Source organism: Mytilus galloprovincialis, chromosome 5 (assembly GCF_965363235.1).
Source record: "Mytilus galloprovincialis chromosome 5, xbMytGall1.hap1.1, whole genome shotgun sequence".
Taxonomy (NCBI): domain Eukaryota; kingdom Metazoa; phylum Mollusca; class Bivalvia; order Mytilida; family Mytilidae; genus Mytilus; species Mytilus galloprovincialis.
In genome coordinates this window covers 93,859,101-93,875,378 of record NC_134842.1, presented here as the reverse complement: position 1 = coordinate 93,875,378, position 16,278 = coordinate 93,859,101, and the positions used below count along the sequence as shown (strand labels likewise).

Here is a 16,278-nt window from a genome sequence, read left to right as displayed (position 1 = left end):
TTCAATATGGTTCTAAATTTAGATTTAGTTTTCCCATAAATTGCGGACGGAATAGAAGACACCTGTTTATTTTCTGCACATGTAGAAAAAGTTGAAAACTGGGAGTTGAATGACATCATTTTACTTATTTTAAGATAAATGTTAGAATTTTTAAGTTACTGAGTAATTTTTGGGGCATAATTTGTTTATTTTTTGTTTGTTTTCCGTCTTTGTTCTTCCGACTTGTAAGTGTTGCACTAGTGATCAAATTATTCTCTTGGTATCGTCTGATTTCTTATATGAATATAAGTCATTTCCTTAAATTTTCAATTGCACAAAATACGAACATTTCAACGTCTTTTTGATTAAACAATTAAATTCACACGTCTTTCATTAATTATTTGTAACCTATTATAAAACTTTACGTTGAGTAATGTGTTTTTCGTTCAAGACTACGGCTTTTTAAAACGATATTGTTGGGTCAATTCAGGTTTCATTTTAATTAATTTGATATCAATAGAAGAAAATTTGTTACATGTTTATTTGTTTATTTGTTTATAATTTTGTTGTGAGGCGTTTTTTCTTTTTGTTGATATCATAAACACGAAATGCCTTCTCCTACGCGTCTAAAACAAAACAAAAAAAAAACAGTGTTTTTAAGTCAGGCTGCACACAGAACAACGTACAGAATGCTGTGATTTCTAATTGGAGTTATTTAGATAATTCTTTGAGGTTTAAGACAGCACAGGCGTGCTTGTTGGATTCATTATAGACCACAGAAAGTAGTTTCTCTTTCGTGTGTCCTTTCTTGGAGTAAGGGAGATAACTTGCGTAACTAACGACGAACGTTTTTAATCCCGTATTCCGCTAGAGGCGTGCAATTACGTACACTTCGCCTTAAAGAAATTATTTGAATTTTGGTTAATTACTTGTATATGTCAATTCAACATGAGTGTGACCCCGTACTCGCATCACAACTATGATTAAGGATCTTCATTAATAAATTTAAAGATTTTAGGTTACCAGTATATCAACTTTTTCATTTATCAATAAAATTTGAATAATTATGAAACGAATGAAGATTTTTTACTGTTTTCTGCCAATGCAGGGGTCGACTACAGGCATTGGCATGGTCATATCACTTGTTTTATTTCTCTCAACTGCACTAGCTTCAAGATGTTTTTAAGGCTTTAAATACTCAGCCGAACAAATTTTATTGTTTAATAAAAATGAAAGATTTTTTTTTCACAAAGATGGTGAACGGCCATCTGGTATTCTTGTTATGCTTATGTTTAGGCCTCCAAAACATTCTCCTTAATAATTAAAGTAAAAGAAATATAGGCAAAGGGGGAATAACAACAATTTTGAGGCCCAACCAAACGTATTGGATGCAACGCGTACGGAGCTTATTATACGGTGTCATCAACTGTTAGTTTACGCAGCTTACTATTCTAGAATAAAAACATCTATTGATTTTTAAAACTCTTATCAACACTTGAAGTTTAAAGTATACATAAATTAACCTAATTAACTAGCTATGTTCAGCAAGATTTGGTGATAAAACATCAATACCTGTTGGCTTAAATATGCTGACCAAAGGATATAATTTACTACTTCCGCACCATTTCCATTGTGCATTTGCTCGTGATAAACATACTGATTCGTTATGAGCACCATTTAATTTTTGATCAGCATACTTGTCCTCGAAAAATCCTGTTGCATTCCATCCTGTTCTAGGACAATAATATCTCGCAAAATAGCATCCTTCCCCTCCTAGTGTCATGGCACCTTTGATAGAACAAATGTGTTCTTGATTTAATGTTAACATATATATGAAGTCATAAAGTCAATACTTTTTTAACATATTTACACGTTACAAAAGGATCTATCGATGGAATTACTCGCAATCATTGCCTGAATATGCATTATTAGTTATCAAAGGTACCAGGCTTATAATTTAATACGTCAGACACGCTTGGTATTTTTTTCTGATAAACCTGTAATTTTTACTTCGTCTTATATTTCGCAACTCATACTTACTTTGACTCATACGATAATTTTGTTCAGTTACTTTTATATGTGTGATTGTGTAAAGTTACTTTTATATGTGTGATTGTGTAAAGTTTCCTGAGTTATTGATTGCATTTACGCAAAAGACAGGCCCTAAATAAACTTTCCATTAAAAAAATTACAGAATAAAAAGAAAAAATCTTTACCCGTGGGACCATATATAACTGCAAAAGATGAGCCACTTCCACATTTGTTCAACATTTCCGGAACTTTGTTGAGACACGTGGTCTCATTTGTCCCAGATTGATCTCTTTGTTCAGCTTGTATTTCTCGATAAAACTGATTGGATGTTGGTCGTCTGTGTTTTTCAAGTTCTTGGTGATTGGGACATTTGTCAAATGAAAACCAACAACCTGCAAATATAAATCGATATACTGATGTTCACCTATATCTTTTAATATTACACTTTTACCAGTCAAGAAATATATTCATATATGATAATGACATGTTTTTGTTAAACAGACTTCATCAGAAAGAATATCAAGCGCAAGTGCAAGCTGATGAATAAACTCATCATAGAAACCAGGATTAAAAAAATATTTACGCCAGACGCACGTTTCGTCTACAAAAGACTCATCAGTGACGCTCGAATAAAAAAATATAAAAAAACCCCAATAAAGTACGAAATTGAAGAGCATTGATGACCAAACATTCCTAAAAGTTTTGCATTAAGTCATTTTCAAAAGATAAAATGCCATTATTTTATATAAGTTTTTTTGTTTTTTTTTTTGTCTATAAGAAAAGTAATAATACGACAGAAGACAGAGGCTGCCGTTTATGTGACTCAGGCGACATTGGTCACGAGTACCATAACATTATGACTTGCACAATATTTTTATCAGAACGAATATTTTCACGACAGTATACTGCTGATCAAACCATGAAGTCTATAAGTGTATTCAACTATTTTACTCAATAAATATCGTAAATTAAAAAAAAATATAAAAATGAAATTGATCGAGTCTTCGAAGTTAATTTCTTTGTATTGTTCACAAATGTATATATTTTTTTATATCTTATAGCAAGGTTTAGATATAAAAATAAGAAGATGTGATGTGATATGATTGCCAATGAGACAACCAGGTGAATTTATTGGTGTGATATTCATAAAAATGTGAATTCCATTGACATGCTTTATAAGTAGATTTGAAAATTTTGCAATAGTTTATTTTCAAACGTTTTTAACTCTTGCATTACTGAACAGACATTAATTGTTAAAATGCACATCTGATACAGCAAAATTGGTACTGTCAATATTATTACTAATACTGGGTCGATAACTCTGCTAGCGGACTGTTAGTCCCCGAGGGAATCACAAGCGGCCGAGTAGCCTGTACTTCGGTACTGGCATGGAAATACGGATATTGTGTTATTAAAATTAATTTACTGTTACACATTTTTGTACTTATTTGAAATTAAGGAATATAACTACCTCATACAAAGCTCTGATTCCTTCCCCCGCATTTGGCTATATATTATTTTTTTCTCATCTATAAGCTCAATATTTTTAAAAGCAAGTCTACGTTTTTCAAATATTTTGGCCTCGACTATTACCAATCAGAAAATTTGGTACCGTTAATGTTGTTTTTGTTTTCGATTATGGATATAACTTTAGTAAAAGAATTGATTTTATGTTCTCCCAACGGAATTAATTGTGATGGTCATTTTTAACTTTCAAGTTTTATGTATTAGCCAATAAGTTGCATCGTCTATACTTGGTTTACTTCGGTAAAAAGAAATTAACACCAATGCTCTAAATAGTTTACTGAAATGATTTTTGTTTTATCCTAATGCGTGGTGCCAGTAAAATATCTTATTGTGTGTCAACAATTCCCATCGCAGTGTTCATGAATTTCATTTACAAAACATATATAAATAAAAGGAAATGTTGGTTAAACTGCAATAGGACATCAAACCGTCAACAATAACCAAAAACCATCTAGTTACCAACATGAATCTGTAAAAAAAGTAAATTGTAAACCAACCTTTATTTTCAGGAACTTGATACAGAGTATTTGACATAGATCCATCAGGCAGATATACTGGAGTTGGTTGTTTTGCAGGAGGTTTCACTACGCAGTTTGAAGTTAAGTGAGGACTACCGCTGAGATATCCAGTGTCTGGTTGTAAAATCTCTACGTAATACAGTTTATAAATTCATAATATTTAATTAATATCAGAATAAACTTGTTAAATGAAACTTTTCATGATATTTCATCGACGGGCATAGCCAATTCGATATACATAAAATACGTTTTAAAATGCCTAAGGCTATGTAGACTTTATTGGGGGATGCGATATGTTGTTATTCTACAGGACCAATTAATGGTTTTTCTTCTCATATACTAAGGTAGCACTCCACAGTTAGATGTGTAGTTTCGCATTTTGGCCCCTGTGGATTTTTCAAATATGAGAGCTAGTGTGCAATAAAAATCATTTTTGGATAGCTGAGTATTAAAATAGCCTTTGTATTGGGTTTATATGAACATCAAGGTTATGTAATGTATGTAATATAGGCTGTTTTCTGCATGACAGTCCGTATTTGCATGTCCCTGCCATACATTGGTCCGGCAATTATTGTAATGTTTTTTTCCAACTTTTTATCGCACGAACTTTGTGATTGGATTTTACGAAAAAACGAGGCGAAAGACACCCATTTTTTATTTGATCAGTAGGAAGATTTATGAAAACAGTTTCTAAAAAGGTATCACTCAAAGGCATTGAAATTCTAGTTTGATCCAAATTTTGGGGGGATATGTGACATGTCAACCCCCCTTTTTGCAATATTTTATGGTAAATAAATGCAGAATGTTGCCATGGATACACATATAAGGAATTAATTTTCACTCTTTTAACTTTTGAAAATCAAATCTATGGAATATACTGATTACATACATATGCACATGTACAACACAAACAGTTGGGTTAATGTATTAGAAATCCAGGAATAGGAGATGATAAAACATTTTGTGGCTCATTTTTAATTTTATTTTCTAACTGTGGAGTGCTACCTTATGGCACACCAGAAAGCACAGAAATGCACTTTTTAAGATAAAATTTACCACAAATCTTTAGTCTTTTATGTTCTTGTTTTAGTTCTGAAGTTAAAAAATCTGTTAGGAATGCAATTTATGTTTATTTTATTGTTTACTGTCCTTAGCAACCAAATATACACATTTTGACACTTAGACATGTTACGGTCTCAAATTTGTACTCCATTAGCTTCGCCATTGTAACCAAAGATTGTGCTTTATATGATATCCTCAGAATGTATTGCTTTATATTTTTGAACGCGAATAAGTCAAATAAACATTTTTAGCAGGATTTTATATTATAATTTGACATTAATTAAATTTAATGATGCCAGTACTGCTAGAAATTTATAGCCTGCTTGAGAGCTTCTAAACCAAGGTTAGGTATGCTATTTACAGCAAAATTGACCTATAAGTGCTTTCAAATACCTTAAAATTGTACAATTTGTCCTCTTTGAAGGTAATTTTATGATTTTAAATAAGATAATGGGAAAAGTTTTAGAAATTTACCCCAAAAATGAGACAGACTTGAAGTTTTTCACTATGATCCCGCATTTATTTTTAAATCACTTTTTGTCGCGTTTCAACATCAACTGCTAACCTTCATAAAATCTTTATTACTGAACCAATTTTAAAAACTAAGGTACCATTTTCATTGTAACAGCTAGTAGAACACAGAAAACATAATAAAAATTGAAGCAGAAGGGGGAAAATTTCACCTTAAGGTAGCACTCCACAGTTAGATGTGTAGTTTCGCATTTTGGCCCCTGTGGATTTTTCAAATATGAGAGCTAGTGTGCAATAAAAATCATTTTTGGATAGCTGAGTATTAAAATAGCCTTTGTATTGGGTTTATATGAACATCAAGGTTATGTAATGTATGTAATATAGGCTGTTTTCTGCATGACAGTCCGTATTTGCATGTCCCTGCCATACATTGGTCCGGCAATTATTGTAATGTTTTTTTCCAACTTTTTATCGCACGAACTTTGTGATTGGATTTTACGAAAAAACGAGGCGAAAGACACCCATTTTTTATTTGATCAGTAGGAAGATTTATGAAAACAGTTTCTAAAAAGGTATCACTCAAAGGCATTGAAATTCTAGTTTGATCCAAATTTTGGGGGGATATGTGACATGTCAACCCCCCTTTTTGCAATATTTTATGGTAAATAAATGCAGAATGTTGCCATGGATACACATATAAGGAATTAATTTTCACTCTTTTAACTTTTGAAAATCAAATCTATGGAATATACTGATTACATACATATGCACATGTACAACACAAACAGTTGGGTTAATGTATTAGAAATCCAGGAATAGGAGATGATAAAACATTTTGTGGCTCATTTTTAATTTTATTTTCTAACTGTGGAGTGCTACCTAAGGTGACCACATCGATTCCCCGTTTCAATACAAAATAAAACGTAACTCTATTGGTTGAATTTCTGTTGTGTTAGACAATCAAATAGCTGTGCTGTCACTTTTTAATTGTTTTTACTAAGAATTATTAGATTTTTGAAATGGTGTCTTCATATTAAAATTACTTACGGATATGAAGGGGACCAACGTTGTTCCTAGGTCCGACTTGATTAGGAAGAACAGGGTCTTTAAAATTTGTCTGCTTGACAAAATCTTTTAAAAGACATCCTGGTTTGAAATTACCATAACGAGGAGCAGAAAAACTTCCAACATCAGAAATCTATATAAAAAAGTATAGTTATACAAATTAAAAAGGCATCGTGAATTACAATATCTTCACATAACTAATCCATATGTGTTTTTGTTTTTCATTAAGATACTTGATGGAGGTGCACCACATTATCAAAGAAATGTTAATTACGCTTCCTTGGTCTTGCTCTGAAAATAGTTCCAATCAAACATTTCATTTTGATTTGTATAATGTTAGTAGACTTATGAGATAATGAAATGGTCAATAATATTCCAGTTGGCTTTGCCATTGAAACAAGTACGGTGAATAATAAAATATCACTTGAGGATGTCCAACATATTTTTATAACGAATATGCTGCTTTCGGGGGTAATATGCTTCTTTTTTTTTTTTTTTTTGACATGGTGTACATGTTAAGCGATGATTTATCAGGTTTCAGAGTCTCAGAGAACAAATTAAAAGGGTAATAAGTTCCCAATGTTTCAAATTCTTTCATTTGAAGGCATATCTAATCAAATTGAAATTCTCATGTACGATCGACTATTTTTTTTTATTCACCGTTCATAAAGCTTTAATTCATTCGAAATGAGTGGGGTTTTCCAATGCAAAGATGAAAAATCTAGATTAGAAGTACTATTTAGTGTTTAAATGATATATGTTTCGTTATTGATTCGGTAATGTAAATTCAGAAATTATTGCAATGTTTTGTTTATGTAAACATAGCGAATGGATGAGTATCGCAAAGATACGAACTCGCATTTTGATAAATGACATTTATATCTGTATGCACTATTTTTCGAAAGCGCAATAATTCGCATTGAAGAATCGAAATGATAAATGCGCGCATTAATTTCTGAATTTACAATAATTTTATCTTATTTGATTCTAGTGCCACACCAGGGTGTTATGTTGATTACTATGGATTGCTTGTTGAAATTATGTTTTACATTAAGGTGGCTCGTGGGTACAAAAATTTCAGCAAAAAATTAAAGCTTTATTTTTTCATTACAAATTTTATTTATTACACTATTAGTTATTACTTTATCATATGGTACAAAAAAACAAGCCAACAATCTATTCGGTTTTGCCCCAGTTGACTTTTAAAATGTTTATATCATTGACAAGCTCCAAATTATCTCCCTTTGGTGCAAATATGACAATTTTGGGCATTAAATTTGAAATATCTTTTTTAACTCATCGGTGACCTATATTTTTTATTATTGTTTTCGAATAAGCTGTACAAAAACTAAATAATTGTAAAATTTAAGCGATTTCTGTAATTAGGTTATTTTTTTATTTCCATATTACCTCTATTTCTCTTATTAGATCAACAGAAAATAAGGACATTAACAAAAACGTATGCTTCTTCCAGAGGCAGATTGTGAGCTTAAATGAACGTGTGTGACCCCATTTTTTATTTCATTTTTATTTTAAGTATATGATAAAGTTCATTTATAAAAAAATATAGCGAAATCCTATATTAGAAAAAAAAATTGATTTATACCCAGGAGCCCCCTTAAGCCGAAAAATTCTATTTAATGACAAGACATATTGTTAAACATCAAACATAAATAAATTTATATATCCATTATTCCCAATTATCTATACAACTTGTTTATTATTCAGAGACAGGCACATTTGGTATTTCTATACACAAATACCACTTACATAGATATTGTTCGAAACATTGAACCAATCACTTTTGAATTTTTTCCCATATGTTTGAAACTGTGGGTAACCAACTGCATAAAATATGTTTTCTGTAACTTGGTTTCCTATTAAACAATAAAACAAAAAAATGTATACTGTACGTTTAATTTAAATAGCATTTTAAAAATCGTTAATTGTAATAAAAATACCGACTTTCAAGTTAAATAAAAATAAAAATGGAATAAGATTGAGAATGAGAATATGCCAAGGAGACGGCAACCTGACCAAAAAGTTCATAACACCTGGCAAAACATACGCTCGACTATATATGCCAACGGAACAAATAGAACGGTCTAATTCAAGTTAAAACAGGCATTTTTTTTAAATGGTTGATTTAACCTGTTTCAATACTTTCTTTAACTCAAAATAGTTTGACAGTTGTTTATAGTTCCATTCTTATATTGACAACATTGTGTGAGCAACACAAACAGTCATATTATTAGTTAACGCGAAACAATTGGTATCTGATATAATATAAGCAGCAACAGTTATAAAGTAAAATAACAAAAATACCGAACTCCAAGGAAAACTCAAAACAGATGGTCCCTAATTAAATGGCAAAATCCAAATCTCAAACACGTCAAAAAAAACGGATTATAACTGTCATATTCCTGTCTTGGTACAAACATTTTCGCATGTGAAAATGGTGAATTAAACTTGATTTTATAGGTAGCTAAACCATTCACATGTATCTCAGTCGCATAAAATGCTGTTATGTGGACAACAATGTGTGAACAACACAATCAAACTTGATAGGTAACATTGTCAGAAATAGAAATATGTCAACATAACAAATATTTCAACAGAAAAACACAAAATGGCATATAAACATACATATAGCATATACAGCTGAAGCCAGCCGTTGGGAGTGGGATTTTTTTCGCTGTGTTGAAGACCAATCGGTGGCCTACGTCTGTTTTCTGTTAATTGGTTGGGTTGTTGTGTCCTTGACACATTCTTCATTTTCATTCACAATTTTATATAGATATATGACACAACTTGTAATCTTTCATATAAGACCAAGGATAACTATTGATTTCACGGCTATGAGACACCAACGAAAAGACACTGTTAAATCTGCATTTTTCACTTCAGACATTTGCTTATTTTATTTAGCATTTTTTCGGATAAAGGTAATATTATTGATAGTTATAATATTGAAAGTGTACATACGGATCTATGATAATGTAATGAAAGTCAAGATTGAAATACTATTTGAAAATGAAACTGATATCAAATAATTTCATGGGAAATTTACCATACCCTTTCATAAATAACATGTAAAACAAAATGCACATCCACTCTAAACTAAACAATTAAGTGCCAGTCTGCCTAAGAAACAGGCAGTGGTGAAAACATGACCAAAAAAACCCACTCAATTTGATATTTATTTTAGTTCATAATATGTAGTTATGCACAAAAATGACATTCATTTCTGTTTTCTGCTCTGGTAATAGAAGATACAATTTGGTTGAAATGCACTAGAAATTAACGAATAAGGGGAGATAATTCTGTAATTTGCTATCATTCTAACCAATTTTCTAACCAAGTTATTTGATATTACCAGACACACACAAACGAAAGACTAATACTTTTTAACTCAGGATGATGGTTAGTATTAAATAGCATGATTAGCTCGGTGGGTTTTTTCTTATCATGTTTTAATTTTTACCTAAATTGCCTGATTCTTACAAAGACTGGCACTTAATAAAGTAATAAGATATGATAAAACACAATACGACATTATACAATTATTTAGATCGTTTTATAAATGTCAAATATCTTATAAATGGAGATCATTTGGTTTGAATGAGTATATTTTATTTATGAGTGACTATGCACCAAGGGTTTCAAATATTTTTTTTTTAGATTTTTACTTTCTCAGTTATACCGTAGTTTTTTTCATAGCAGACTATACGGTATTATTGTATTATCATCGTTGAAGGACGGTGGTGACCTTTATAAGGTTTTAATTTCTTAATTGAACTATGGTGATTTAGTTGTCTCACTTGGAAACATACCACACCTCTTTCTGTTTGTATCAATAAGCTTTGACAATGATATACTATAACTTTATTTACCTTAGATGACGTAGCACCGATTGTTAAACGTAATTAAACTATGATATTCAGGTTGCAGAAATATTCCTTCTCATCATTTAAAAATTGAATATGTTTCATAAAAATGTAACATTAAATCATAACTTAAAACGTTAAAATTTATTAAATAAAATTGGTCTTACCAACGGGATCTCCTGGGTTATGTCCGGCCATGATAGTAGCTAGCTTTGGATATCTTTTGCTCCATAGACTATTAGTGTAGGGTATTTTCTGGGGAAAAAATTACCAAAGGCTTACAAGATAAAATTGCAGAATCGTGTTTCTCAGTTTTAAAGTATTATGTAGTGTTTTTATACTCTTTCGGCTTATTATCTTTTTTTTCTTTTTTTGCCATGACGTTGTCTGTTTTCCTCGAGTTATGAGTTTTTCATATCCCTTGACATATTAAGACTCTTTTAACATCGCACTATGGATTCATTGTGTATATTGTTTTGTAAAATTGTTAGATTACTGACTCCTTAAACTGATTATACATCTAACCCGCGGCAGATAAATGCATCACAGATCGATACGAGGATTAAAAAGATGAGCATTGAGAAAAAATGAGTGCACTTTTTAATCTATGCTCCGAATCTTAAAATCTTCGATATAAAGATTTATAATGTGGGAATTGTTTGGTTGCGTTTGCTTAGTTCCTCTTAAGTCCTATGTTGTCATTTGTCGTTTTTCCGAGGAATTTCCTTAATGGTGCGTACATTTTGAGATGAATTATACACTTTAAAACTTTCGTGCCTCCGAAACGCTAAAAAATTAATAAATCTAAATTCGTTGGGAACTCTTCCAAAAACTTTAAATCGCCAAGGCTCTTAAAAACATGAATAACATAGGAGTTATCTACTGACAAACTAAATACATTCTTAATTAGAAACATTCAGATGACATGACACAATCAGATGTTAACTCCAAAATTGTATACATTTAAATATCTTAACATATCCGATGTATGCCATTTCCCATCCGCTCCTCTTGCATCTAATTGCATAGAAAACTGTGTTGTGTTGTAGAATATATTTTGATGTACAATATTGTCCCTTCCGCCTCCGATGTTTACATGGACGTCGTTCTGAATAGACAAAAAAATGCAATTTGACACCTTGATGAGAAATTTCATTCTATATCTAAATCATCATTTTTTAAAAGTTAAACACTAAAAATTGAAAATATTCGTTATTTTTTTTTATCTTTGCAATAAACCACCTCTTTTTTTTTGCTTGTGACATCTCTTTAACTTTTTATTACAATTAGTACATGAAATGCGATAGCTGCAACTTGTCAACCAATAACTATTAATTCTACCATGCAACTGAGTCCAACCTCGTTACTTAGTTTGGTTTGTGTTACTTTAATTTTATCTTACTCTTCAATTTCGTACTTTATTTGAACTTTTTTTTACCAGCGTCACTCGTTTATCTTTTGTAGACGAAATCCGCGTTGGCATATAATATTTTAATCCAGGTATCTTTGATGAGTTTAGTTACATTGAATAGTTTTGTTGGTAAACTCATTATAGACACCAGGATTAAAATTTTATATTTACGCCAGACGCGCGTTTCGTCTACTAAAGACTTTTTCATCGTATTTTTTTCTTGTGCATGATGTTGTCTATTTTTTTCGACCTATATCATGTTTAAATGCATCCTTTGTATCACTTTTTTTCGACACATTGAAGACCGATATGAACTGATGTTAGAAATGAAATAAAGATATATAGATATATCATTACCTTCACACACGTAGTGCACCTTTTGACTAGGAATCATTCATTGATATATACTATCAAGGATTTGTATAGTAAGAACCTACTTGATATACACATCCTTCTTACTATACAAATCCTTGGTACTATTTGTATCCTGTGTTAATGAAATGAACAAGAAAGTGTTTGTGTCCTTTGTTGGTATATCGCAATGTCTTGTTTTACATTGTTAGTGAATAGTGTGTTTTTGGAGTCATATGTTAGCGAATTTGGTGATTTTAAAGCTTTTTTCAATAGGTTAGCTTGTCAGTATCATATACGATTTATTGCCATTCAAGATTGCGGTCAGACTTCCAATTCTAAATTCACTGATTTTTCAATGGAGGTTTTGTGGAGGGAAAATGTGCTTTCTGTAAAGAATTTTCTTGGATTTCGTTTGATTTTCGTTCATTTTGTCAATAAAATTATTAGGTAAGGCCTCTATGAAGTTGTTCTTTTAACTATATTTTAGTCATTTAGAATTATTCTAAATTTATTTGATAATAAAAAAAAAGACTTTCATCAAAATAATCAGTATGAAAAACCCATGGAAGGAGATGCAGAGTCGTTAAAAAGGAAACATGAATATCGAAATTAAACAATAAATCTTGACTCAGATCTGTACGAATTGATCATGAAAAGTCTTCCATTAATCAGTAAATACGCTTTATTTGTAGATTTTTTTTTCGAGTGTTACAAGGTTAAAACTTTTTTTCTAGATTAAACAGCCCTTGTTGTTTCCACATAATGTTTCTGTATTTACGTGATTAGAGCTATTTTCTTTTTTTTTTGGTTTGTTTTGTATTTGCGACTTTTTGTATTTCTTTTGTTCTTATAACGTGACTCTGTACTTTAAAAGATCCCGTCAGTATGGTATTGTTCTATTATATGTCATTATGATATATTTCTATTATGAATTACAATAAACGTTGAACCACAAACGTCAAAATCATTCAATCGCGTAGTGGTATTAACTATTTTTGGATTCTTATAAATTCTATATATAACTTTTGGACTAGTTTAAATCTCGGGTCTATTTCTTAAATTTATTCTTACATACTTTTGATTTTTTAACCCTGTATGCTAACATTCCCATGAAAATTTTAAAATTGTTTGTACGCACATTGAACGACAAATTTATGTGACGTATAAAATTTTCTGACGTCAGACACTCAATAAATGTGTTCGTAGATAGTAGATGTTTTTGTGTTCTGTTAAATTGTTCCTTTTAAAATTGTTAAACGATGATGACTGATGTACCCATATTTTGACTATTATATTTATTGTGTCTGTTTATTTAACGCATCAATGTAAAAATATCGGAAATTGATGAGACTGTCATTAAAGTGAGAGGGTTAGCGCTATAGAACCAAGTTTAATCCACCATTTTCTACATTTGAAAATGCCTGTACCAAGTCCGGAATATGACAGTTTTTGTCCATTCGTGTTTGATGCGTTTTGTTATTTGATTTTGCCATGTGATTATGGACTTTCCCAATTGATCTTCCTCTAAGTTCAGTATTTTTGTGATTTTACTTTTTTCTTAATAGATGTAGTGTAAAGGTGAATGGCTTGCTTGCTTTGTTTGTATAAATGTTGGCTCAAGCAATGTAATCTGCATTATACTAAAATATTACATCCAATAACATTCAATCATAATGTATACAATCGTGAAGCACCGTCAATAGATTGATAAATTGCAGATGTCAATCATAATTACAATACTTGAGCAAACATTTATACTCAGCAAGCAAGCTGACTAAACCTTCAAACCTCACACTTTTTGGAACATAGCCCTAAAACGATTGTGTTTAATGACATACATGATTGAAAACGTTGTTTTCTATCAGTACTCCTGAAAGCTGGTCATCCAACATAACCCCTCTGACGTCAGCACCAGGAACAAGTCGTTGTGTATCTTGGATATGATTGTATCGTATTACATTACCTCTCTAAAAATTATCATATAGTTTTTTATTTAAATGTTACTTTATTATTGTAACATTAACACTATAAGAAGTATTCGTAAGATTAATTGCTTAAAATTCAGTGTATGTTATTTCTATGTTTGTGTAGAAAATGACGAGTTAAATTATCCTAGTATGGTTTCACGGTTTCATATTGTAAGTATCAAATTGCTACTAATACTAGAAAGGCTTTTTGATAAAAGCGGGAAGTTTACCTCTGTAAACTTGCTCCAACTTCCAAAAATTATAGAAACATGTTTTGTACAGAGAAACCATCGGGATAATCTCCCAAAATGGATATGGCACTAAACTTGGCTGCATATATAGATATAACGCATAGCAAAAAAAGACACGTTCGGAAAGAATTTTATCCAAATAGAAATGGACAAAAGACTTCCTTTCCTTACCTTCTCTTCCTTTAGCTATAGGTGAAATTAGTCCTGTAATGTTGTGTTGTCATGTTAATGTTGTATTTCACATGGCCATAAAAGAAGGAGGTTTGGCATGCCACAAAACCAGATTCAACCCACCATTTTTTCTTTAAAAATGTCCTGTACCAAGTCAGGAATATGGCCATTGTTATATTTTAGTTCGTTTCTGTGTGTGTTACATTTTAACGTTGTGTTTTCGTTGTGTCGTTTGTTTTCTCTTTTTTTTTTGGAGTGTGAATTCACATTACTATAAGACGTGTCACGTTACTTATCTATCCCAAATTCATGTTTTTGGTTTTGATGTCTTATTTGTTATTCTCATAGGATTTTGTCTCATGCTTAGTCCGTTTATGTGTGTGTTACATTTTAATGTTGTGTCGTTGTTCTCATCTTATATTAAATGCGTTTCCCTCAGTTTTAGTTTGTTACCCCGATTTTGTTTTTTGTCCATGGATTGATGAGTTTTGAACAGCGGTATACTACTGTTGCCTTATTTACAAACATTTTACCAATTTTTGTATATTTTGACATTTTGATATCGTTGCTTTTCCATCAGAATTTTGACATTTTGTTTCTCTCGTATTGTCACCTTTTTAATATTATTACTTTTGTATTGTATCATTGTCATATTGTCACTATTGTTTTGTTTCCTGATAATTTTATTACTTGACTATGATACTAGTAATATATATATACTATTTAGATGCTATAAATGATTTATCGTTTTTATTTTGGAACAATTCTTTCATGGTGGAATTCAGACCTAATTCATTTTAAACATCATTCACGTTCTTAGAAGTCGCGATTCGTTACCACTTTTAAAAGTTTTTAGCTTTGTATTTAACAGTCGATTTTACCAAAAAAATATCATTTTTTAAATCAAGCTACGGATTCCATACCCATGAGAAATGGCGTCCAGATTGAATAGCTCCACAATCACTTGCTTTTAAACACATTTTAGATATAAGGTTGTACTCGAATATGTGATCATTTCCCTGCAATTAAATGCATATATTTCAAAAACTATACATTTCATTCTAATTTTCGTTGTTGTTCTGCGGTTTGCATGTTGTGTCGATTTTTATCAAAAGTAAAATCACAAAAAAAAAATGAACTCCGAGGAAAATTCAAAACGGAAAGTCCCTAATCAAATGTCAAATTCAAAAGCTCAAACACATCATACGAATGGATAAAATATTATTTGTTTGTTCGTTTCTATGTTATGAATATATTTTGTGTTTGCTCGTTTCTCTGTTATTAATGTTCTTGTTGATGTCTTTATTTCTGTCACGTATTTTTTTAGCGATATTTTTTTTTAACAATGCGGGAGGTTGGGCATGCATTAAAATAAGGTTCAACCCACCATTTTTTCTTAAAATGTCATGTACCAAATCTTTAATATGACAAGTGTTATCACATATTTCTTTTCTATGTGTATTGGCGTTTGTTTTTGTTACACTTCGGTGTTTCTTTTGTTCCTGTATTTTCCTAAAGTTGATTTGTTTCCCTCAGTTTTGGTTTGTAACCGGGATTTGTTTTCTCTGGTTCGATTTATGACTT

At 31.0% G+C, this 16,278-nt stretch overlaps 1 protein-coding gene across 1 annotated transcript in view; it reads right to left on the bottom strand.

Annotated features, from left to right (window-relative positions):
• Window positions 1–16,278, bottom strand: part of LOC143076754 (uncharacterized) — a 35,884-nt gene that overhangs the window by 3,246 nt on the left and 16,360 nt on the right. The window contains exons 13-21 of the mRNA XM_076252618.1: window positions 15,618–15,713; window positions 14,144–14,272; window positions 11,502–11,648; window positions 10,708–10,795; window positions 8,424–8,530; window positions 6,636–6,786; window positions 4,035–4,184; window positions 2,196–2,402; window positions 1,552–1,767 (exon numbers count right to left, since the gene is read on the bottom strand). Of these exons, the coding sequence (XP_076108733.1) occupies window positions 1,552–1,767; window positions 2,196–2,402; window positions 4,035–4,184; window positions 6,636–6,786; window positions 8,424–8,530; window positions 10,708–10,795; window positions 11,502–11,648; window positions 14,144–14,272; window positions 15,618–15,713 (1,291 nt within the window). The remainder of the gene's footprint in view (window positions 1–1,551; window positions 1,768–2,195; window positions 2,403–4,034; window positions 4,185–6,635; window positions 6,787–8,423; window positions 8,531–10,707; window positions 10,796–11,501; window positions 11,649–14,143; window positions 14,273–15,617; window positions 15,714–16,278) is intronic.